This window comes from Cyrtonyx montezumae, unplaced genomic scaffold (assembly GCF_038088225.1).
Source record: "Cyrtonyx montezumae isolate F1298 unplaced genomic scaffold, pur_monq_1.0 scaffold_13, whole genome shotgun sequence".
NCBI lineage: Eukaryota > Metazoa > Chordata > Aves > Galliformes > Odontophoridae > Cyrtonyx > Cyrtonyx montezumae.
In genome coordinates this window covers 26,917,231-26,941,461 of record NW_027071859.1, presented here as the reverse complement: position 1 = coordinate 26,941,461, position 24,231 = coordinate 26,917,231, and the positions used below count along the sequence as shown (strand labels likewise).

The following is a 24,231-nucleotide window of genomic DNA, read 5'->3' as shown; positions in this document are numbered from 1 at the left end:
TGGTCAGTGTACTTTGCTGTTATAAGACGTTAAAGAAACGTATACAAATGGAAATCTGTTCTGAATTCTAAACCCCTTCAGGATGTAATACTACTTGTAAACCACTGATGGCTTTGCAGCTCATTGAGGTGTTAATTATATAAACACTGAAGTTCTGACAAGCAGAGTATAAGCTTTCTCCTGTATGTAAGGATTCCTCACCCTTTTCTCAGCCCATTTCAGATAATGGTTTAATCAGTGACTTTCACAGTTCTGATGGTGTTGTAACCTAATCTTTTCCACCCCATCATTTTAATCCTGGTAAGTCTGTATGTGCTGTTATACAAACTTTAATAGTGGACTCCCAACAGTGTTGAAATGGTTCTGACATCAGCACTTGGTTACTTCTACTCAATGCAGATCCCTTAGATGTTGGGTGGGTACTGTGTAATGAAATCTAAAAAGTAGCTTTCTGAGGTGTAACTTGGAAAGCTGTAGGTTTTATATGGCTGGAGTGAAGGTGCCTCTCTTAATGAAATAATGAGAACAATAAACTCCTGGAAAGTCAAGTATTATTTGTTACTATTGGATTGTGAAAGTTTGCAAGCACCTTTTGTTAGCTAGATTTCATAAGATAATTAAGATCAAAAGTAGTGTCTTTGTTATTAATTTCTGTATTTTCACGTAGTAATTAGTACAAACTAATTTTCCGTTTTGAGTTACGATCAAGATTGTGCCTCACTGTTTAATTCCAGACTTCATTATATGAATTATATGTAAAAAGTGAATTGTTGTAATTCACTAAACCAGGTACCAAGTCTATTTGTTTCATTGATTCAATGTCCCCTGATCTCTTGTGCTGCTTTTCTTAGTGCAGAGATGGTCGACCTCTATCGTCAAGGGATAGACGAGCTGTTCAGCAACTAGAAGAAAGACTGAGGACACTTCGAAGGAGAGAGAGGCATCTGGAAACCATTGAGAAAAGTTGGTGGTTGAAGTTCTGTGAAGCTATCCGACCTCTGAAAGTAAGGACATTATGCTTCTTGAGTGTTGAGGTGTAATAGCTTTCAGCTTCCTTCTTTCAATTACTCTGAAAGTAATACCTCCTACTTATTTCTGAGGGAACCACAACCAATGGAAAGAACACAATGCTATTTGATAGTGTTCTGTAGTTGAGAATTTGCTCTATTTTTCAAATTAGTTGCCATAGTTATCTATACATTTTTGCTAGAGATGAACAAGATAATGCTTGCTATGCCTGTTTAAAAAAGAAAAAACTGCCAGTACACAAGCAGAAGTGATCTACTGCTGCCACTGCTGAAAACCACCACCTGCTGCTTGTGCTCACATCTGTTATCTCCCTAAATGTTCAGTAGGTGTCACTGAATGTCAGTGGTTGCAATTTTTCCAAATGATGGAATTCAGTCACACACCTTTGCTTCATGCACACTTCCGTGCCCGACATTTTGTCAGGCTGTCCCTCTGCTGCCATCATCTGTTGCACAGTAGTAGAATGTAATGGAATATTGTTGGGAATGTTCTACTGCTATACCACCAACATCTACCTCTGGCACTGTGGGCTGATGCAATAAAATAGGAGACATTACTTTTGGAGCAGCTCTCATAAATTACAGATGAAGTTCGTCAATTACCATGTGCAATATCAACTGCTTATTGCTACAATATCCTCATGACAATGCTACAGCAAGTAGATATTGTAATAGAGGTTTTATATTCATGTAGTTTTATAATATACATCTAAATAAAAAAATTAGCTGCCTAATTTTACAGGCAATATTCTCATATGTGTGAAGCCTTTAAATAGAGGCATAAGAAATACAGGCATGTGTAGTTGCTATAGCCTTGTGTAGCCTAAGTTATATTTTTGATATGCAGACTGTAAAGCTGTAAGAAGCCACATAATCACTGAAGTAAGATCTAATGTTTGTCTAAGCTAGTTTGGTTAATGCTAATAAGGGCTTTATTTGTTGTCAGCTTGTTCAGCATTTTACTATAACAACTGTTTTTGACAGAATAGAAAAAAAATTATACTTGGACTGCTTTCAGCTCAGACTTGTAGATGGTTTATTTTTGCTTTATTTTTCAACTTCTGCTATCCTGTAAGGAAAGTGGTTCCCTTAACAGAGTATATGGTGTTGAGGATATTGCTGTTCTTTACTTCTCTAGCCTTCTCACTTAAGAGAATTCAAGCAGTGTGAAGTTCTGTTCATTTCTTTGTTTCAATTGTTTTCTGTTTTGCAGCTCTTAAAAAAACAAACACAAGAACTGGGTAGCTGCTGATCTGAGTATCATGATCACAAACTTTTTCCTGCTGTAGTTTCTTACAGCTGCCAGGCACTGACTGAGATTTTTTTACTGTGTCCTCAACAGGATAAGGGTGTCCTGCTGTGGATCTGTTGGAACCAGCTGTATCAATCACAAGGCAATTTCTAGCCTATTCTTTACAATGCACTCCTGTAGTCCCCTGCTAGTGAAACCTTGCCACCTGTGCCCAGTTTATGATCTGTCACAGGCTTTATGTAGCCTGTGTATGAGGGTGAAATGGTATATGTAATGTGTGAATATAGGACTTATTCAGAGTAACAAGTGTCAGCAGTTCTTAGTTTGCCTTTACTGTGTGTTTGCAGAAAGATGAACATCTTGTGTGGGATAGCAGTAACATTTTGAATAGATCCCTGTAGGCTAAAGCCTGTTTACAATCTTGTTAAGGGTAATTGTATGACTAACAGGTTGTTGAAAACATATCCCTTAGATGTATTTACTTGTCTTCTGGCAAAGGATGACTGTATTATAGGTTTGGTAAACTTCTATGACCAGAAGAGCTGTACAGAGCATGCAGAAATTGTTACTTGTGATGTTGGGCAAATAAATATCAGAGTTCTTACAGCTTGCATTTCAGTCTGTGCTGTACTGAAGGCAGTTAACATTAAAGAGTAGTGCATCATATTAAAAACAAGATATGATAAGGGAATGTGACATGTTTGTACTGTGATGCTGCCATAGCAAATCTGGATGTTATTTTCTTCTCAGGCATATGAAAATAAGAACACTTAGCTCTCAGTAACTGTCAGGTAGATTGTATTAACTAAAGCTGACTGTAGCCAGCAGAAGTGATGTGTTGACAAGAATATATGCATTTTGATTAAGCATCTTGTGAAATAATTGCTTCATCAATAGTAAATTAGATATGTAGAACTTCTGTCTTGATACTCAGCCAGTGCAAAAGACTGTCACTGTAGTGAGATTTTAATCTTAGTCTTTTGATCTTAGTTGATATATATGTAGTTTAGAAGAAAAGTACTTCTGGGGACAGGATTGCCATATAAAATGTTTCTTACCAACTGTAGGGTATAATTTTACCATTACATTGGCCTGTACTTTATGGAACTGAAGATGGCTGTAAGCACTTAGCTCTGCCATTGCTGCTGTTAATGCTGAGTACTGATGGAAACAAGCTGAAATTGAAGGCCAGAAGCTTTCAGCTTGGAACTCTTAGTGGATAACTTAAAAACTGCATCATACGCTTTCATTTAAAACAAATTTCTGTGACTCTTCACTCTTAACGGTTTTGATGTTTCCTCTCATTGGAAGTAGCTTGTATAGTTCAACTTCTTATGTAGCCTTACATTTGAGAAATGTGATGGCTGCATGTAGTGCCTATAGTACTTCAGTAATTCATTGTTTTCTCATAGGGTGGTTTACAATATCACTACTACTTACAGATTATTGTTTATGGTCAGGATGATATTCCAGTGTCTTTTATTGTTCTTATGTTTCTGTTCTCTCATCTTCTCAGTGAGTTGCTCACCTAAGAATCTAGGCTAAAAAAGCAGAGTTGTAGATCAGTAATTCTTGCTGGCAAATTTTAATTTAAAATAGGGTGCTTTAAAGCACACTACTAAACTTGTGTACTTTATGTGAAGCTGTCCTATGAAATTTCAATATTCTGCTATTGTCTCAACTCTTGCAACTGTTTTACTGTTACTTCTATAGTATTTGAGTTGTCTCTGTATAAATAACCTTTTGAATGGCTCAGTTAATGGCCTTTATGGATAGGAAACATTTTTATAGCCATATATAATAGGTCTGATCAGTGTAGGAGTTCATTAAAGTCTCAAACTTCAGGTGAAAGTCCTTGTGTCCAATAGTGGACATGGACAGTGCAGTTTCTGTTTTGTTTGGGATGGTGAGGTTTATGGGAGTTGTAGTAATATGTTATCAATTCCAAATGCCTGAATGCTCAGAAATAACACATGGGTTTTTTACAGCACTAACTTAGAGAAGTTTGAGTAAATACATTAATAGTCTTTGTGTATTGTCCTCCTACACTCTTAAGTTTTGTTAGGTTTGAATATTAGTTATGTGACTTGTTGTCCAAGACGAAGCTTTATATTCTCCTGAGGAATACATTTTCCTTGACATGGACTGAAGAAAATTTTGCAAGTCTGATTTGTTCTACTCAAAGCTGTAGAAAGCTGTATCAAACTCAGAACAGAATATACTGTGTTGGAAAGGACTCACATGAAGTCCAAGTCAAACTTGAAGCTGTAGGCTTTCAATTCAGACAAAGTCAAGGTGCCTAGAAGATCCTGAGGATGTGAGTAGTGAGTGGTATGGGGTTTATCAGGTAATGTAGAAAAACTAATTTGACAAAATCTAGCCTTTTCTGTCAGAAGAATCTGCTCTAGCGTGAGATCTTTATAGGCTTCAGTTCCTTAAGGAGATAGTTGCCTTCTCCAAGTGTGAAGATCTGTTTTCTCTGTGGTCTTTTTTTTAATGGATGGTAGGGTAATCTCTGCAGTGATGCCTGGAGTACTACCTTTTTCTTTCTGGCATTGGTGTTTGTGATGCTGTTACTCACTTTTCATTATTTTCTATTCTGATACTTTACTATTTCCAAAATAGTTCCAGAGGTGCCATTGCTGGCTTCTGGGTTCAGCTGTACCCTGAAGTGAGGCTGTTTGGAGCTGGCTGAAACTGAGCTCTCTTTGGAAGCCAGCCTTCCAGCCACTGCACTCTCAGAACCTTCCTGACAGTACAAATAGTAATGTGTTACTGTTGAGAAATCCAGCTTTGTTTCTTTGTCAGTGTAACTGATCAATCTCATTACATTTGTGCCACCAGTTTTTTCTATGCTAATGGACACCAGCCCTCAGAGGATGACAGTTGCTTAAAATGTGTGTTTCTTTGGTATTGGTTCAAAGTCATGGAACAGTGAAACTGATTCACTATTTCCATTGGTACATGAGTACCACTATAGGAAGTAACTGGGCAGGAAAGGGCAAGTATTCTAGCTCTTTTTGTGAGGGATACCATTCTCTTTTCATGTAGTTGTGCCTACTCAAAATGAATTAGGGCCTAAATGCCACAATCATCTCAGTGACATTTGAGTTATTCAAAGATTAAACAGCTTAGCTTCCCAAAATTCTGGGAGCCCTTTGTATAACTCTAACAAGGGTGATATTGGAGAGATAAAGTAAATGATGTAAGCAGGACACAAACAATATTAGAGCTTCAGCTCTTTGTGTACAGCAGAAGTAGAAATTTACACTAATCATTAATGTCTGAATTATTTCACCTAGTTAAACTTGAATAGAACTCAACGTTCTACTTGAACCTAGAAATGGCTTGCTTCTATCCCTGTTACTGAGGATTGCCTATTTCCATGTTTTTGCCCTAGTTTTCATTTAGTCGTGTATCTTTAATCTTGTATGCTCAAATATGAAAATTAAGTTTTGAGTGACAAGTCCTTACTGTCCTCTGCTTATTGCTGCTTAATTCCTCCAGTTGTCAAGTTTGATGATATGAAGAGGCTAAAGGAACTCACTTCAGGAAACAGCATGTTATGTACTAGTGGCTGTTTGTAATGTCTACAGTTTCACATAAAAATGTGGTTTACTGTTATTTGATACAAACAGGCTAAATGCCTTGGGCAGCTGAAGGAGTATACAACTTTTGTTCTAGAACAAAACCTTGAGGAGAGGTTTTTCTGGCTATTGTGATGTGTTAGTGACAACTTTATTTTCATTCCTTCCTAGATGGAAGTGTATTTAAGTACGATAGTATTTGAGTTACATTTGTTTTTTACTGAAACTCAAGTGTCTTTTCCACTATTGTGGTAGTTACACGCATCCTTTTTTGTCTGTCCTCAAGTCTTATCTCTTCAAAAGTAATTTCTAGGTAACTTAAACCTATGAGTCAGAATACTATGAAAGCTGCTTTCTATAACTTGAGGCTTGAAAATTCCTTTTAAGTACCTCAATAGTGAAAACTGAGGACTTGCAGGCAGAAGTAAGGCATGAACCTAGTATATAGGCCTGCTTGAACTTTACATTGGTCCATCAAACTGATTTTTGTCTGTTCCTCCAAATAGTTTTACGGAAGGGAGCTCTCAGTTGAGAAAGAGTTGTACTTTGGAACGGAGCACCCTACTGGATATGGTAGTGGAAACATGTAATTTCTCTTAAGTACAAATGCTTTCATATTGTGTAGGTTTTCCATTCTATAATATGTGTAGGTAGTGCATTCTGGTAAATGCTGTGTTCATTGTATATTAATATCACATCTGTGTTCTTAATGGCACCTTGATATATTCATAGACTTCTTTAAAAAGATGTGGGGTTAGGACAGATTTATCCTGAATGAGGATGGGTTTAGATTAAATTTCTTCTTTATATCTATTCAGAGGATGATGAGGTAATGCAACAGGTTGGCATTGGACCTTGATCTTACAACCTAAGCCATTCTGAGACATTCTTTAATGCTTGACTCTGTGCTCATTGTATCCAGTAGACAGAAATGGTTCTGTTCTTGAGTGATCATCTTTTTGAATGCTTGACAAAAAATCTGTTTACCTGAGTAAGCATTTTTAGTGCTTCTGCCAAAGCTTTACCAAGACTTTTTTCAACTGCTTGAGCTCTGAGGTCCAAGATTGCTAGACCTTTATTGGAACTCATTTGAGTTTTTTGATTACTTTATCAACCGCAAGCGTTTTCAGTTTCACTGTAAAATATTTTTGCTTCTAGATTGTGTGGGGAGTATTCTTCATCATTGTGGCACTGCTCTTCACTGTCTCTCTCTTCTTGTCAAAGTAAGTGTTTCAGCCTTTTTCTTAACCACTTGAATTACGCGCTTTCTCTTCTAACATCTGAGTCAGTGTGGGGTGGCTTGCTTCAGGAGTAATTTCTTTCCTATGGTATGTCTCCATATGTAGTGCTGCATTTTTCATTGTAGTGCATATTGAAATTGAAATGTGCTAAAACAATCAAGGGCACATTTCAATTTAACTGCATGCTGCTGAAAACAGTTCTGACATGGTAAAGAAATTATAAGCTTTAAGTAAATTTAACTAAGAGTATTGAAGTACTGAGTGCTTGAATGAATTTAAGTTATAGGTACTTTCTGGGCTGGTTAACTTGTGCTTCTCCTTGCTGCAAATGACATGCACATGGTCACATATTACACACGATAATTGCTTCGTGGAATTGAGAGTAATATAGGTAGTTGCAAAGCAGAGATTTTAATGAGGATTGTTACTTGACCAGAAGTTTCAAACGTTGGTTTCTCTAATTTTTCAGACTGGGCATATAAGCTATGTGGCCTGAACTAAGGAAGAGTTAAAACTGTCAAGGACATAAATAAATCAATATAGATTTCTATAGAATAAATGCAGTGAATTTTATAGAACAGTGGGTCTGTATAAGTGTGAAAAAGCTCTTAATCTCTAGGCTTAGTTCAGCTTTTTTTTGCCCTCACTTTTAAATTTAAGTTAACTCATGGATAACCACAGTACTTATTCAATCTTTCTTAATTTCTGCAGTTTAGACAAAGCTCTACATTCAGCTGGCTTTGACTCTGGATTTATAATTTTAGGAACTAATTTGACCAATCCATTGAATATGCTGCTACCTGTTCTTCAAACGGTAAGTAAATTAATTGGTGACATACAGCTATAAGGATGTTCCTCTGATTAGCTAAGCTGCTGAAAGACAAACTGTACTTGTAAAGTGATTAATTTAAAGAAAATTATCTGGATGTGTGTTCTGTAAAAGCAAGGCAGCTCCCTTACTGTTTTAGTTAATGGAGGTGGATATGGAGATCTTGGGTTGATAGAAGTCATCCAGGCAAGAGGATGGTAGTGCTAGAGGTTAACTTTGAACAATGTAGTTGCAGTGTTGATGAAGACTGATACACTTGTTACATGAGTTATACACAGAAAAAAACAATTTTTATGCCCTATCTGTATTTGAGTTTTTTAACTTATCCCCCGTAAGTGGAGTAGACGTACTTCACTTTTCAGTGCATTTATTACACATTGAAAAGATGTTAACTATGCTCTGTGCAGTTAGGCGTGATGTAATACTGCATTACTTTGAAATAAAATGTATGTAAGAAGAAACACTAACTTGAGTAGGTTTGGAAGATGACAATTCCACATACATTTTACAAAGGATGAACAGTGATAGGTAAACTAACAGAAGGGAAAGCTGTAATTGTTAATGTTTTAGTCTCCCCTGAATTCTTTCCATGTTCTCACTGTAACGGTCTGGTATGAAGCATTCCTTACTCAGTTGTTTCAAAAACTATTAACTACTATGGCTTATCACTAAGAAAAGTGATGTTCAGCAGCAGTGTTATCTCACTGCTAAATGCTGTTTGCAGGTATGTTCAGAAATAATGTTTATGTAGTTCTAATTAGTTTTGCTGCTGTGGGCTTTCTGTTCTGAAAGTATTTAGAAAAAGTAGGTATTTCTTGGTCTGAAAAATGCTAAGTATTAATATAAAACTTAGCTATTTTCACAAACCATAAGCTCTATTAACAAGACATACTAGCTCTGTTTGGGACTACCTACAGAGCTTTTTGAATGACTCTTACTACCTCAAATGATTTAGATAAAGTTAAGTAGTTTCTGTCTAAATGGGAGAACATGTTTTCAAACTGAAGATTTTATTGTAATTTCAATTTCTTTATGCTTTCTGTTTTCAGGTTTTCCCACTTGATTATATTCTTATTACAACTATTGTTATGTACTTTATCTTCACTTCAATGGCAGGAATTCGTAACATGGGTATTTGGTTCTTCTGGATAAGGGTAAATATCACTTAAACATTAATAGTTTGCTTTATAAAATTAAGAAATGTCCCATAAAAAAATTTAATGAGTAGTTATTTATTACTGTCTTTTAGAGATGCCACAAATGTTACTTGAATCTGTAATGAGCAATAAATTATACTGCTATATATTCAACTTCTACTGATTTTGAAAGCTGCTCTGCTTTGCAAGTTGTCAGGCAAAACTGTTTTATTGTGATAAGCAATAAACAGCTGATTCCTTTGGCAATGAAATCAGTGGCTTCTGGCTTTTCTAAGTTGTAGCCATATGATTTTGATGCTCTGGAAATAGTAATGAATTGCTTTATTAAAATCAATAACGTGGAGTCAGTAAGGCTTGACTTTATTTTTAGGTGGCAAGCAACTTACTCTAATTTGATATGAGTACAGTGATATGACTTTTCTAAGTATGATGCAAATGATATTACTGTATTTGAAAAACAGGTCTATATCTGACAGCATAGCAGTTGTGCCCTATGATCCTTGTCATATTTCCCTTCTTCGCTTCTGCATTGCTTTTACCACTGTCACCCTGTTTTTGTGGTGACATCCTGAAACTGCAAATGGTGACATTGAGTCCTGCCAATAAGCTGAGGCTTGCTGCTGTTTTTGGTCTTCATTTACCAGATACGAGATGTGAGATTCTTTTCTCTTATGGTACTTTATCTTAGTCAATGGCAATCACAGTAGAGTGTTAGCTACAGGAAACAAGGAATTATGCTATTCTCTAGAGAAGAAAGGAAAGATGTAACAGTTTTTAAGTACTTAAGGGAATCGTGAGATTGTATTCTTCTCTGGTTTTAGGTCTGATTAGAGGAGCAACTTATACCCTAGCCAGAGGATGCAATACTTATTGGCAAGCCAAAGCACTGCTTGATAATTGCGATAAGCAGCACTACTTATTATCGTACTATCTCACTATTAATTGTTTTAGGAAGCTTCCTGATCTATAAATGCTCTGTGTCATTGGTACAGTGATTTTGATTAAATATCTGTTTAGGACTTCATGTAAATATACCTGCAAATCTGCTTTAACTCACTGGAGTTGAGTTGCCAGAAGAGATTTTATAGCAGCTTTCCAGTAGAATTACTTGTTACTTAGGTTGAGGAGAAACTTTTTTTACCTAAAACCAACTTGATTTTTAATTTTTAATTCTTGTATGTTTTCTAATTGTAGCTTTATAAAATCAGACGAGGAAAAACTAGACCTCAAGCACTCTTATTTCTTTGTATGATCCTTCTGTTGATAGTTCTTCATACAAGTTATATGATCTACAGTCTTGCCCCTCAATATGTAATGTATGGAAGCCAAAAATACCTTGTACAGGTAAGATGTAACATGGTATGTGTTTATTTACAAGTTTAGTCATTTTTATGAAGACTTTTCAAACAGGACTCATTCTCAGTATTTAAATAATTTTGTAGCCAGATTTTTTCAGCTATTGCTGAAACTGCTTAGTATTGCACAAGCCTGAAATGGCTGTATATAATGTGACTTAATTCCTTGATAATCTTTATGCAGTGCTGAGCTTGGAAGTATGCTTCATTTCTATTGATAAGAAGCTGCTAGCTTCCACTGGATTTCATAGGTTACACGTGTGGGTAAAAGTAACTGGAACAACAGCATTAATGTTCTCACGTATATTTGAGATGACACTCCTCTGCAGTAGAGGATATTCAGAAAGCATCTGAATATGCTCTAATTAAATGTAAGGGTCAATTTTTCAAGTTGTAAAACTGTTTGAACAGGAATGTTTGAATTTCTAGTAGTTCACTTGCAAAACCAACTTCCTCCTATCTTGGCTTCTTCTCTCTTGGCTATCAAAGTATAGTGGAGGCTGTCTGTACGTAATGGGTGCTATCATCTGGCTCTTACCAATTTGGTGTAACTGTATTCAATATTCAAGCCTAGTGCTTCAGTGGTGTCATCACTGAAGATGAATTTCAAATGGAATTTCTGAAAACATGATTAATTTTAAGTACAAAGTATTTGCGCAGCCTTCAAGGGACACAACCTATTTCTTCTGAATTGAAAGCATAATTAGAATTGTTCATGTAAAACAACTCCTAAATGCTAGCTGTTTAATGTAGGTACTGATCAAAATCTTCATCTTCCTGAATATGTAAGAGATTCAAAGCTTTTAAAAAAAACTAGAAATTTACTGGCAAATGTTTACTTGTGTGGACTAATTTTATATATTTCTATAGAGTAATAAGACAATTGATGGCCAGCCAAAGAATGTCACAACATTTGTATCAAAAGACTGTGATGCAGATGCACCTGAAGGTAAGAAACTTATTTCTTGTGTTCACAATATGAGATGTGTGCTTAGCTGTAATAAGGAGCTCAAATATTTGACTTTGATTTTTGTTTTAATATGGGACTTTGACATAGTTACGTCCAGAAAGCATACTGCTGACAACTGATTGAAGGAAGGGTTATTTTTAGTAGGAGCAGTTTAACAGTGCATTTCTGTTAACTGCTCTCTTCCATTTATTTTAATAAATATGTAGATGATCTTAAAAATAAAACCAAGGCTGGGAGTATTCTGTCAACATTTGTGGTGAACTCAAGAATTAAGATCTGAACTTCAGTGCCAGTTTGCAAATAAGGAAATTCTGCAGTTAAGATGCAAGTACAGGCTATTCTGTGAGAAGCAATACTGGAAGAACTTGACATTTTAAGCTATTGTCATGGAATCCTCTTAATTTTAATTTCTCTGACATCCAGTGTAATACTTGATTATCAGTTAACTATCCCTTTTCCACTGCTGTTTGGGCAGAAATTGTACTGTAGATAATATGGAGCTGTGAATAGTGGCTAGCAAGCAGATCAGTAATGAAAGAGCTTCTCCTGACTGTATTTGCAGTCATTCATATTGGAAACTTTTAGACAGTTTCTGTAGATATTATTCTTCCTTGACACTGAGTTGAAGCTGGGTATTTCTTTAAGAAACCATGCTAATAACGCTGTTTTTTTCTATCGTTCTCCCCCTTTTTTCTTCTGCATACAGCCAGTTCTTCAACCATTTGAATTCCAGTAGCTATTTCAATAATGAAGCTGTGATTTAAGGCTGTTATCTTATTTTTGATTGCTTTGATCAGCCAAAGATTTATGGCCTTTTTATGTCCATGGTTTTTTGTTGAAGCTCTCAATTGTTTTTTCTGGCAAACTTCTAGCTTCTGTGTAAATATGCTGAATTGAGTATGCTTTAGTATGCTTATGAAAGGTGTGACTGTAATTGATAGGAAAGATGAATAGTGGTCTTAGGTCTTATATTCTCACCTTACCAGCATTCTGTAACTCCTGAACCCTGACTATACTTCTGGAAGATCTTAGCAACTCTTCAGCTTCTCTTATTATGAGGAAAGATTAAGTGTTATGAGGAAAGATCTTCAATTCTAAATGCTTGTAGTAGTGGAGTTAACTGGACATGTGTTTTCAAGTTTTTGATCTTTTTCAGGGTGTTTCCTGTGTATGTACTCTCCTCAAATTTAATACACTGATATCTATTATACCATCTACTGTGAGGGATAGTTTTTTTCTAGACTCCATTGGAAAGAAAATTGCTCATCTGCATTTTGGATAGCTGCTTTTAGCCATAATGCAGTTTGAGATGTTTTGATTTTTTTTTTGAGGGATGTAATGGTTTAACTCATTGAAACTGCAATACTGTTATAGTTAAAAAATAAACTGTTCTGTGGTAGAGTTCAGAAGAGTAAAATCAGTCATCTTTCAATATGAGACCACTTAAGGTTTTTTAGATCTTTATTTTCTTTGTAAGCAGCTTTTCAGCTTGGTTAGTATTTGCTGGAAAAATGTATTGTCATTGATAAGCTTATTAGTCTTGACTTCTCTTGGTGAAATTCAGGTTTGATGTTAATCAGACTTTGCTGTTAAATTTTAAGGTTGGTCTGAGAAATAAATTTCTTAAGTCCTACCGGTAGTTGTTGATATAAATACTTTAAGTACCTACTGTGACTTTTTTCTTAACTTTCTTTGAGCAATGGAGGCAATATAGCTGGTGCTTAAAGCTTGTCTTATGTGCTGAACATGAGTTGGTCTGTGTAAATGAAATGATGGCTTTTATTTGTTAATGTGCATCATTGCACTAGGTATGTTTGAGTTGTGCTTTCGTTCATTAGTTGGAAAGAGGTGGTGAAGGTACTGATATGCTGTCCTATTCTAGCCTAACCTAAGTAGAAGGTGAGCTAATTTTTTTGGTAGCCTTTGGATCATGCTAGTATTAACATCTATAGTAGACTTCTGCATCTATAGATGCAGTCAGGTCGCTAACGTATTTTTATAAATGATAAAAAGTCAGTTTCATTGAATACATAAATCTGTTAGTGCAAACCATTAAGTGTTTCACCTGGTTGACTGAGTGGGCTGTGTTAGGTGAAATGTATTACTTGCCTGTGGCATATGTGCTCTTTTGATATCTGATAATTTAATTTACTGAAAGAACTGGTTCAGATCTGTGTGATCAGCTAGAAAATATCAAATGAATTTATATCAAAGAACTGAATTTTTAACTTCCTCCTTATAGGGTTACTAGATGCATATTAGGCACAGATGTAATGAACTCTAGAAAGGGTGGCAAGCACTCTTTTTATTGACATCTTTGCTGCAAGGGCTTTATTTTGTTCAGTGGCTTTCATTATAACTAAGTGCAAATATTGATTTGTCTTTTTCAGTGCTTACTGTATTGTTTTGCTTGAACTGAATTCATTGTTTTTTCTTAAAGCTATAACCTTTTAATAGCTATACTGATACACCTATGTCACTGAGCTCAGTTTTATTGAATACTTGGATACTGCAGAAATCATGTCTGCTATATTTAACGCTACTTCCAAGATGGTAGAAGAGATCTGATCTTGTTTAAGCAGCTGATATTCAAACCTAAGTACTGTTAGAACTTTAGTATTTAATGGTAACGGTTTCTATGTATACTTCTTTCATACTAGTGTCCCGCTTGAAAGAGAGAGCCTCTCAAAGAAACCTGAGGCAGTTGAAGTACAATATTGGTAGAGAAAATTCTAGCATTTAGACTAATTTATAGATTTAATTACTGTCTGTTTTATGCATTAAACCTTATTTCCTTCTATTATTCATGAGGTTAACTTGTTTTATTCTGAATGCCATAGGGCATGATAGCACAACTACAAGAAACAGGCAAACTAGAAGTAACAGAGCAGACTATATCTTATAATTCAATAAATGCTTTTTCTTAGTTGCACTTGAATACTTAGTGCAAAAAGCTCTATCTTACACTGTGGAAGTTCTCCATAATCATGACAGATCAATTTAAGCAAGTACCATGGTGTATGCTTGACTCCATACAGTCCTATTTAGCAGCTGTGAGCAGTATAAGTAGCTAAAATTCCCTGAATTTTTCTTTGTTAATACAGTGTTCATGGACACAGTCATAGAAAAATTAATTACTGCACATTTATTTTGCTCCCGCTGCCGTGAGCTGCTCTAAACTACCTCTTTTCTTCCTCCAAGAGCTCTTAACTGAAGAGAAAAAGGCTACCCTTAAAACTGTTAAATGGAGTTGAACAATAAGGCAGTGGCAACAGCATGCTTTATTCTTGGATTTAAGCCTAGCAGTAAAGTGAGATTCTCTTCTATTGTCAGTGCTCTAGAATAATACATTAAGTACTTTTCAAATGATTGAGGAGTATGTATGCATCCTTAAAAGGGAGTCCTGATCCTAGTAAGAGTACCTCTGAGTAAGAAACCTAACACACTAGCTACAAAATGGTACTTTAAACATAGGTAGTACTCTTGCTGTAAGAAGGCACCATATGTGGTCTGAGTGAATGGCAAAAGCCACCAAGTCTCTTCATAAATTAGATACTTTCATTGAAGTATGGGAAGCTGCTTCTGTTGTCTAAATCAAATCCCTTTTTTATTTTGACATAGACAGTTGATAATGCATGTTATAACATTCTCAAGAGCAGCTATGCAGGGGAACTGGACAGCAGCCCAGCCAGTTTCTACTGCTGGTGAAGCTACATACATAGATGTTTCTTGTCCAGTAGATTTAGACCACCTTTTTGAAGAGATCCTTTTGATTTCAGTGTCCTAGGACCTGTTGACTGACAGCTCTGCTGGATGAATATTGTTGTACTGAATAAATAGTATCTTTATGGTGAGAAGATCATAACTGGACTAAAGTCAGCTGCATGTATGAAGGACACAGATGTCAAAGGATGGGAACTTGTTTTGAGAGCATCATTAATAACAGTTAATCACAGTCAGATATTAATTAAAATAATTTGGCATCAGTACTTCGAATTTAACACTTTAATGATATGAATAACTTTTTTTTGTTCTCTAGATAATTGCTCTGCTTTGTTAGATGCCTCTATGTATTAAGGTTCTTCTGTCCAGGAAGTTCTTCTAAGGACAGGAGTCTTTCATGTGAAGGTGTGAAAGGATCAAGATCAGTCTGCTAAAATATCAGATACATTTTACAAATCTTTTTCTGTGTAGATGGAAGGGATAGGTAAGGTAAAGACAACATGAACACAAATATAAAAGAAATGACAAAAATTAGGTTCATGTTGAAGACCGAGTGATATGGTGTAGTTTCAAGGAGTGTGAACTAGTACAAGATGAACCTTGTACAAAGTTAATACTGTTAAAGGTGATAGGTGGTTAGCTGAAATTTAAGTGAAAATGATAGTTTATGCTGTCCATTGATTCCTTGCTTTCTGGAATCTTTCATCTATGCTCATGCCTTGGATATTGCCTTAATACATATTTTTTATGGCATTTAAAGTAGGAGTTGGTTGCCATGAGTTACTTAATGTGTTCAGAGTCTTCCAGAAAATACTTCTTGCAAATGATCAAATTAAGTCTTTGATTTAAAAACAGGAAATGACATATGATATGATCTGTACCTAAATGCTTCAGGGCAGTCTTTACAATTAACATAAATGTTATATACAGTTTTATACCTAGTTTTTCTGAAACACAGTGCACTTACTTCTGCAGGCTGATCACAGTGACTATTGCTTCCCTGTGAAAGGATGTGATCTCTGGAATTGACATTGTTATAGATTTCAGTCCTTGGTTAATGCTGTGTCTTTTCACTGGGTCCGGGTCCCTTCAGTACTTTGTATATTTCACTTAAATGTAGTTAAATGCTACAGTTAAATCATCCTTTAAACCTGACAAAAAATGAGATTAATGGGTTTAGCTATTTGAATCTCATTAAAAGGTTTCTTTCTATTCTGTTAAAGAGTGCCAGGATCTGCTTGTATTAAGATTCTGTGTAATTTGACTAAAATAGAAGCTGTGTAGCTGGGTGCTGTTTTTCACTGTAATACCACAGCTTTAAAATGAACTCTGAATTTAAAATGTTGAGGAAAAGTATTCATAGGTTTCTTCAGTGTATATAGAGAAAAGTAATGAGTACTTGGTTATACTCAGTTAAAGCTTGTATATATTTTTAAGATAAAATGCCCTTTTTCTGCAACTGCCCTGAACTTTTTGTTCATATGTACCTCTTTTCTTCCTCAATGGTCAATTTTAAGCAATGGTTGTATGACTCAGATCATTTGAAAGCACTGTATTCTCAGTGTTAAGAAACATAGCTAACTAGTCATTTGACTAGTCAACTTTTTTCTTTGCTTTTTAGCACAGAATCCTAGAGGATCTTACTGGAAGCCTTATTTATTCTAGCGAGTCCTGCTAGCACTTTTGGGACTTGCAAATTATTGAACAGCTTAATATAAATATTCATAGTGCCTAATGATCAAAGTTGTATGTTTGCTGCAATAGTCATAATATCAGACCAGTTCATGTTAATTGGAACTCCAGACAAAGCCAGAAAATTATGTATCAGGTTGAGTTTAATTTGCAGATATCCAATATAAAGTAACGGGTCTATAGGTTGAGTTGCAGAAAAAGCAGAAATGGCCTTTTAAATGTTAAAGTGTTTTAAATAGGCTACTTGAGGCTTTAGAGATTCTGTTACATTATTTCTTGTTTAGAGCTAATGTGTTTTTAGGGAGAATGCTATTCCATCTGAAACTAGCTTTCTCAATGTAAGTATATACTGGAACACTGCAGCTTCATTTGGAGTGCTTGTGAAAGCAACCTGTATGTCTTCCAGTGGGAACAGGATTTTCTAGTGAGCGCTTTATAAGTTGGATCTTCCTTTTTCTGCTGACAGTGAGTCATGTTGCAAGTTCATTATTAGTTCCTGGTTTCCAAGCTGCTGACTCCTTAAACTTGTTAAATTTTTGGTTTGATGGAGTTTGACTAGCTTTGGAGTCATCAGTTCTTGCTGAATAAAGTAGCTTTCGGACTAGAACTAAGCCTATTCTGCTAGGTTTCTACATGGTGTCTGTGGTTCCCTTTTAGGCGCTATCTCACTAATGCTCCAGCTATAAACAGGAAAATTTAGGTCTATATTTAAAATGTCTCTAGATAGTTGCAGTTTGTTTAACATCTGAGTGATTTGTTGTGTCTTACACTTCTGCTGTGTATTTGTACTTTAAAGTTCTGTCAGTTTGAGCAGTCAGCAGTTTTGTGATTCGTGTCTCTTTAAATGGGCAGTTATTGGCAGCAATATGCAGTCTGATGGAAAGTGTTCTCAGATCTTTGCAGTATGAAATCTATTTCCCAACATACTTCTCCCTCTTACAAGGGATCAGAAGTCTAAATTTGTTGAAGTTGACCATGAAGTTAGCATAATTGTGGTGAGTGTCTGATATTTGCGTTAGTGTGGAAGCTGAAGGAGCAAATTCAAGTTAAGCAATTTCTGCCAAGAGTCAGATGAGGGAAAGGGACAATTAGTATGTGATGCCACTATCTAAAAACTGTAGAAGTTTATTGTAGAAGATGGATTTTGATAATGAAACCACGGAGGCAACAACAGAGGGACTGGATTGTGTGAAGTGCAAGATAGAATCAACAGTTGTATTAACTGTGCATGTGCCACAGAGGATAGTATGGGATAAATATAGGGGGTAGCTCAGATGAGCTGTGACAGCAGCTACTTTTCATGTAGAAACTGCTGAGTAACAGGCAACAGAAAGACACTTTTCCGTTGTTTTACCATCACTAATAATTGTGACTTGTGGCTGCTGTTACTGGCGCTCCATAAATCATTTTCCTTTGAAATCTGAGAAAGTGATATATAAAAATAGTTTTAAACACCAATCTTCAGCAGCTTGTAGACCTGGGTTGACCTTAACAAAAGCCGAAAAGTGGCAGTCTGTTAAGTTGCTAAATTATAGGTACAAAGGCAAAGAGGAAGTTTCTAATTAGTAAGTTTTGATAGACTTTCTTAAATCTGAGTATGCCTGAAACTTATTTTATCATGTCTGTCTGAATGCTTTGGCCTGTCAATTAAGTTGGAACTTGAAGCAAGTTTGCATTCTATTTCTTTAGCAAAGTATTTATGTTGTATTGGTTGGCGCTTTTTTCCACAATTTTGTGTGTTTTTGATGAACTGTGAGAAAGTGTGTTTTTCAGGGTACTTTCCAGTTCTGTAGCATTTCTTCTATCTGGTGATCAAAAGGGATTCTGATCATTCAGTGGTGTAACCATACCAAAAGTGAAAGCTTTGCTGTTCTGTTGAGAGAAATGAATTGGACATATTACAGGATGATAAATATGACTTTATGGGCCTCTTACACTGCTGGATGTCCCTTGATTTCTTACCTAGTTAAAATGTGGTTGGCTTTTTTTTTGTGGGCCATTATCTTATGCAATTTCTTTGTATAGGTTAAATTAATGTTTGCTTGGGTCAGTTTGGTTATTGCAAATTGACTAGATTTTATTTTCCTAGTGAAATGCTGAGTTGCAAGACAAAACATGACAGTAGGACTTTTCAGTATGCTCTATAGCCACAGGTTAACCTGTGTTTATTCAATGTTTCTGTAGTTTTTCTCATGGTCTGAATTAAACATATGACTTTCTTGTCCAAGATGAGATACCCAATTAAAAAATTCTTCTTGTTTTGGATTTTAAGACATTACTTTGATTGCCATTATGTCTAAAAAGGTTTTTTTAAGCCCTTAGTCTACCTTAGACACCCTTTAAGCAACTCAGTGAATGGATAGTAGAGCAATTCCAAGAAGAAGCTTTTCTATTATAGCTTTTTCAAATCCATGGGCTGCTTCATTTTCAGTTGCTGTATACTCAAAGTAAAAGGCTTGTTTCTCGGAGACCATTTTTAAAACAGATCTCTGCCTTCTACTCAATTCATAAGAATTGTAGTGTTTCTTGTTTTATCAGGAAAGCACTTATATTGATACTCGTAGGTTCTTGAACTTCTAGAAATCTTCGAGTGTTATCTATTGAGTGGGTTTTTTATGGGTTACTGCATGCAGGCCTGACCATTTAACAGCATTTACAGTGCTAGAACTGTAAATGCTGTTAAATGTGGGACTGACTTGGCCTGAAGGGATGTTGTTCATTGTGATACAGTATGATCCATGTCTTGAATCATGTAAGCTAAGTGAAGCATTCAGGAATCCAGGTTTATAAATATGAGGTGTGGGGGGGCAAAGTGGCAAGGCCAGACTCTTTTCAGCAGTGTGTGGAGACAAGACAAGGGGGAACAGCCAGAAACTGTAGCATAGGAAGTTCCACATGAATGTGTGCAAGAACTTCTTTACGGTGAGGGTGACGGAGCACTGGCACAGCTGCACAGGGGTGTTGTGGGGTCTCCTTTTCCAGAGATATTCAAGACCCACCTGGATGCCTACCTGTGCGACCTGGTGTAGGGAGCCTGCTTTGGCAGGGGGTTGGACTCGATCTCTTGAGGTCCCTTCCAACCCCTATGATTCTATGGTTCTGTGAATGTGCTTCATGTCAGGCACCATGGAGAGTAATACCTGTAAATCAGCAGAAGGCTAGGAAGGGTGCTTGAGATTTCATAGTTGAAGTGCTGCTGCATTCAAGGCACTATGGATGTGTATTAACCATCATTCCATCCTACTTTCTTATCAGAGTTTTAAATTACTTCAGTTATGAGCAGTGGCACGGGCCTGGAAGTAATGTCTTTAAGGGTGAAATGTAGATTTCCCCTTAGTTACAGTTTCTTAGGTGAAATTTCAAATCTTTTGTAACTTGATAGATGATTAAAGATTATAAATGCATCAAACCCTTTCTTGAAACTCAAGTTGCAATTTACACTACTAGCAGCAGCTGTCTTGTGCCACAGAGCTTTTGAACGAGTGGCAACAGAACCATGAGATGTTTTTTGAATACCTGAAGCCATTCCTTAGATGCTTGTATGATTTTTTTAATGTGCAGTACATTCTACCATACACCAGGTTTTCTTTTAGGAGTGTATTTTTTACCAAAAATAAGTTTTGCTTGAAATCAAAACTTAGTGTAGATTACATTATCAATCTAAACCTCGGTTTTCCATCCAAAATGCTGCGTGAACTGTTAGGTATTTGTGATGTCCTTGTATGTACCTTGATGTAATATGGCTTATAACTAACTTGAGCATGCAAGACATAGAGATCTGCTCTCGACCGCCAGTAGGGTCGAACAGAGCAGGTTGCTGCTGTCCATCCACTTGCTTTAAGTGTCTCCACAGATGAATTCTGAAACGTGTGTGGGCAGCCTGTTTCACAGTGTTAAGTATGCTTATGGTGTAATTTTACTTGTTACCTGCCAGGAATATTTCTTGCTGCAGCTTGTCTGTCATCCATTGTGATTTTATTGTGCAGGTCTTTGAAGAATTGTTTATTTTGAATCGCCTGCTACATGGCAGAGGTAGCAGTAATGCACATCTGCAAGTGCCTGTACACCAAACTGAATGAACAAATGTTATTGTATGCTGTGTGCTCTAGCTGTTGCAGTGTTTCTCTGCCAGACTTGCTCCATTGTGCCACTGTTTCTCTTATACCAGGGAGTCTGAAATAGTACAGATATGATTCTAATTAGAGTAGGGAGAAATAATCTCTTCCTTGGACCTGCTAACTGTGTTGTTAGTGAAGTGTGATTTTTTTTCAGTTAGATATTTCAGTTGTGACTGCACACTGGTAACTGCTTCTAGTTTATTTACCCGGCCACTGGGGCACTTAAGTAGTGATGTTGCAGACTTCATGTGGAGTTGTGTTGTACCTGGTCAGTTTTTAGCCTGCACTGTTGCATGGTGTTACTTTAAGGTATGGATACTTCTTTTTTTTGAACTTCAAGGATTATTTCAAGGGGCTGGAATATGAGCACCCTCTGAATGGCCTTACCGTATAGTGCATCTGGTGTCTGCTCTCTGCTACTCTGTAATTTCGTCTAGACTTATTGTGGATATAATTGATTGTTGTCCAGACTGTTAATGAATAAATGAAGCCAATGTGTACCTCAGCACTAACTCCTCCAAAGAATGTCAGTGTTTTAAAGTTCTGTGTTCACAGCTAATACCTGTCTCTAACAACAATTTTTTACATCCTTCTGTGAAAACTCACTGTATTTTTAGATTCAGAAGAGGTAGACTGTTACTATAACCTGTGCATTTCAGTACTTAAAATAACTGTTTAGACTTTAAAGTTTGTTCATAACACATTTCTTTATCCTTGCAATTCACTTCTAAGAAAAAGCCTTTGTCCGAGAACATAAGTAAATTGAGCCTGAGGGCTTTCTAATTTGCCAGGATCAAAAACTTTCAGTGGAGCTGACAAAACATGGTTGACTTCAGGTAACTGTGGCTGTTAGCACTTGTTGCTGGGCGTCCTTTAAGAAGCTGTTCTATCTTGTTCTTTTTGGTTCTGTTGTTCGGTCAGCACTACATAGCATTCTCTATTCTTAGTGGTGAAATGCCATGGTAGGTTTCCATCCTTTGTTTAGTGGTTACAAAGATCAAGGAGCTGTCAGGAATATTTGTAACTATTGTTTTTAATAAGATATTTTATCTTAAAATAAGTTGAATAACCTAAATTAAGTTGTCATTAGAGAAATTTAAATGTTACATCAATCTGTTCAGTAATGTTTTAGTTCAGAGGGAATTAAATAAAAGTTGGTTGAACTTCTGACACATTCCATTGAGATGTTTTCTCAAGAACTAAGTGTTCTAAAATATTTACCATCTATTTAATCCAGTTACTGTAGAGAAACACCTGAAAGGCATTTTAGCTGTTCTTTAATTGAAGTAACCAGCTGGAGAACTGCAGATGGTATTCACAATACTACTTGTCAATTGTGAAGCACCTTCACAGTACCAGTATTTCTTTCTTTATCAGTAGTGTGCTATAAATTATTATTTTCCCTCCTTTATATGGTTCTTACTATTGAATGGTGTTAAAAGTTAAATGAAAGAATTGGTTTTCCATTTTTCTTCAAAGAATGGAGATCAAGAAGGATTATTTCAGCAAAATTCCATTTCCTTTTGCTTTCATTTGATAGTAAAGTCTGCTTTCTCTGCTGGAGCTGTTTTACACTTGAATTATTTGTAGAATGTCAGTGTTGTATGTCTAATGTTTAATAGCTGTGAAATCCTGGTTTAACTTTGTTAATGCTATCTCGTGGCCTGTCAGGCAAATAGAAATCAGTGTCCTGCATAAAGTAGTATTTTAAACTTACAACTAACAGAAGAATTTTAAATATTGTCAAGTATAAGTCACTGAACTGTTAAAGGGAGTGGATTTTGTCTGCTTTGATAAAGGTATTCTAGACACCACAGTTTTGGTCTGGGAGAAGGTCATCTTCAGATGATCAAGCAGTAGACCTTCCTGATGTGGCCAATCCTTCACATACTACAGCTCACTAGTATCAGTTGTGGTGTTAAAGCAGCTTCTGTGGAATTCAGATTTGAGGTATTAAAGTGCATTTCTAGTACAGAATCTGTTTTTTATCTCCTTGTTATTGATTACTATTCATCTAAAATAGAAAATGAGTATAATGGGTCTGTCAGAACAGGCAGTAATTAGCAATCTGTACAAGTACCTGATGCTAGTGATTTTAGTTGTGTAACCATCAGCTTCCAGTGCCATCTGTATCTGTATTCAATACCTCAAAATCAAATATCCCATCTACTGTACCTTTTTAGATGGGGTAGTACACTTGATTTAATGAGGTGGAGTTATTTTTAAAAGCTGAATAACCTCTGAACAGCTGAACTGTTGTCCTATAAGTAAATTGCGATTAGCTGATTTTTATTGTGTTAATTGGTACTATTTGCTTTCCTTTTAGATCAATGTATTGTTACTCGTACATACCTTTTTCTTCACAAGTTTTGGTTCTTCAGTGCTGTCTATTACTTTGGGAACTGGGCATTCATTGCAGTAAGTATTTTTATCAAGAGATAAAGATAATTGAAATATTTGCATACTCACACTGCCGTTCAATTTCCCAGATGTTGTCCTTAAAGTAACTTTACTAATTTTAAACTTGCAGGTGTTCTTAGTTGGATTAATTGTATCATGCTGCAAAGGCAAGAAATCTGTCATTGAAGGTGAAGTGGATGAAGATGATTCAGACATGAGTGATGATGAACTATCTGCTTATTATTGTTGATAGCCTTTTGCCTTCAAGATACAAAAATGCAACTTAAGCTTTTGTTGGAAGTAATATCCATATGGAATTGCTATCAAAAAACATCCTTGCACCTGTAAAATAGAGGAAATGTGTTCTTCCTTAAATGGGGTAAAAAACTGAATATCACTTCTAAGCATCACTGTATCAGAGCAAATTGTGAAACTGGATTTGAATAATATATAGAGAACTGTTTTATGATGTATGTGTAACTTTCTAATGTACAGTTTGATAAACTGACTGCAGTTATTTCATAACTCATGTTGTTTTTCTCTTGTGCTTCTTAAATATTTTCATACCAAACTTAGTGTACTGTTCTTTTTATTCAAGCTTATAAATAAAACGGGCTAAAATCCTATGAAACAGCTGGCATGGCTAGAAAGATGTTTTCACTTTCAGATTGATGCAGTTTCTTCATTGATGTTTCTAGAATTCCTGTTTAAAACTATAACTGGTAAGAAACTGTACAGAAAATAAGCCAGAGACGTGAATTTGAAGTTGCAAGTCCCCAGTATGTGAAGAATGTCCTTTTCACTGTTATCACCTGCTGTGGAATTCTCTTAACTGTGAGGTGTCTTTTGCCTTGTCAGAGGAAATCATTAATATAAATA

The 24,231-nt window shown here is 35.9% G+C and overlaps 1 protein-coding gene across 4 annotated transcripts in view; it reads left to right on the top strand.

Moving 5' to 3' along the window:
* LMBRD1 (LMBR1 domain containing 1) overlaps positions 1-24,020 on the top strand; it is a 61,057-nt gene extending 37,037 nt beyond the window's left edge. For 3 of the 4 annotated variants that reach the window (XM_065730872.1, XM_065730870.1, XM_065730868.1), the window contains exons 9-16: positions 852-1,004; positions 7,026-7,090; positions 7,820-7,922; positions 8,987-9,091; positions 10,289-10,438; positions 11,320-11,398; positions 23,279-23,370; positions 23,483-24,019. In XM_065730872.1, the coding sequence (XP_065586944.1) occupies positions 852-1,004; positions 7,026-7,090; positions 7,820-7,922; positions 8,987-9,091; positions 10,289-10,438; positions 11,320-11,398; positions 23,279-23,370; positions 23,483-23,602 (867 nt within the window). In that variant the 3' untranslated portion in view covers positions 23,603-24,019. Of the gene's footprint in view, positions 1-851; positions 1,005-7,025; positions 7,091-7,819; positions 7,923-8,986; positions 9,092-10,288; positions 10,439-11,319; positions 11,399-23,278; positions 23,371-23,482 lie in introns of all 4 variants that reach the window. The other variant, XM_065730869.1, reaches the window with a different exon arrangement.
* Positions 24,021-24,231: the final 211 nt, after the last annotated feature.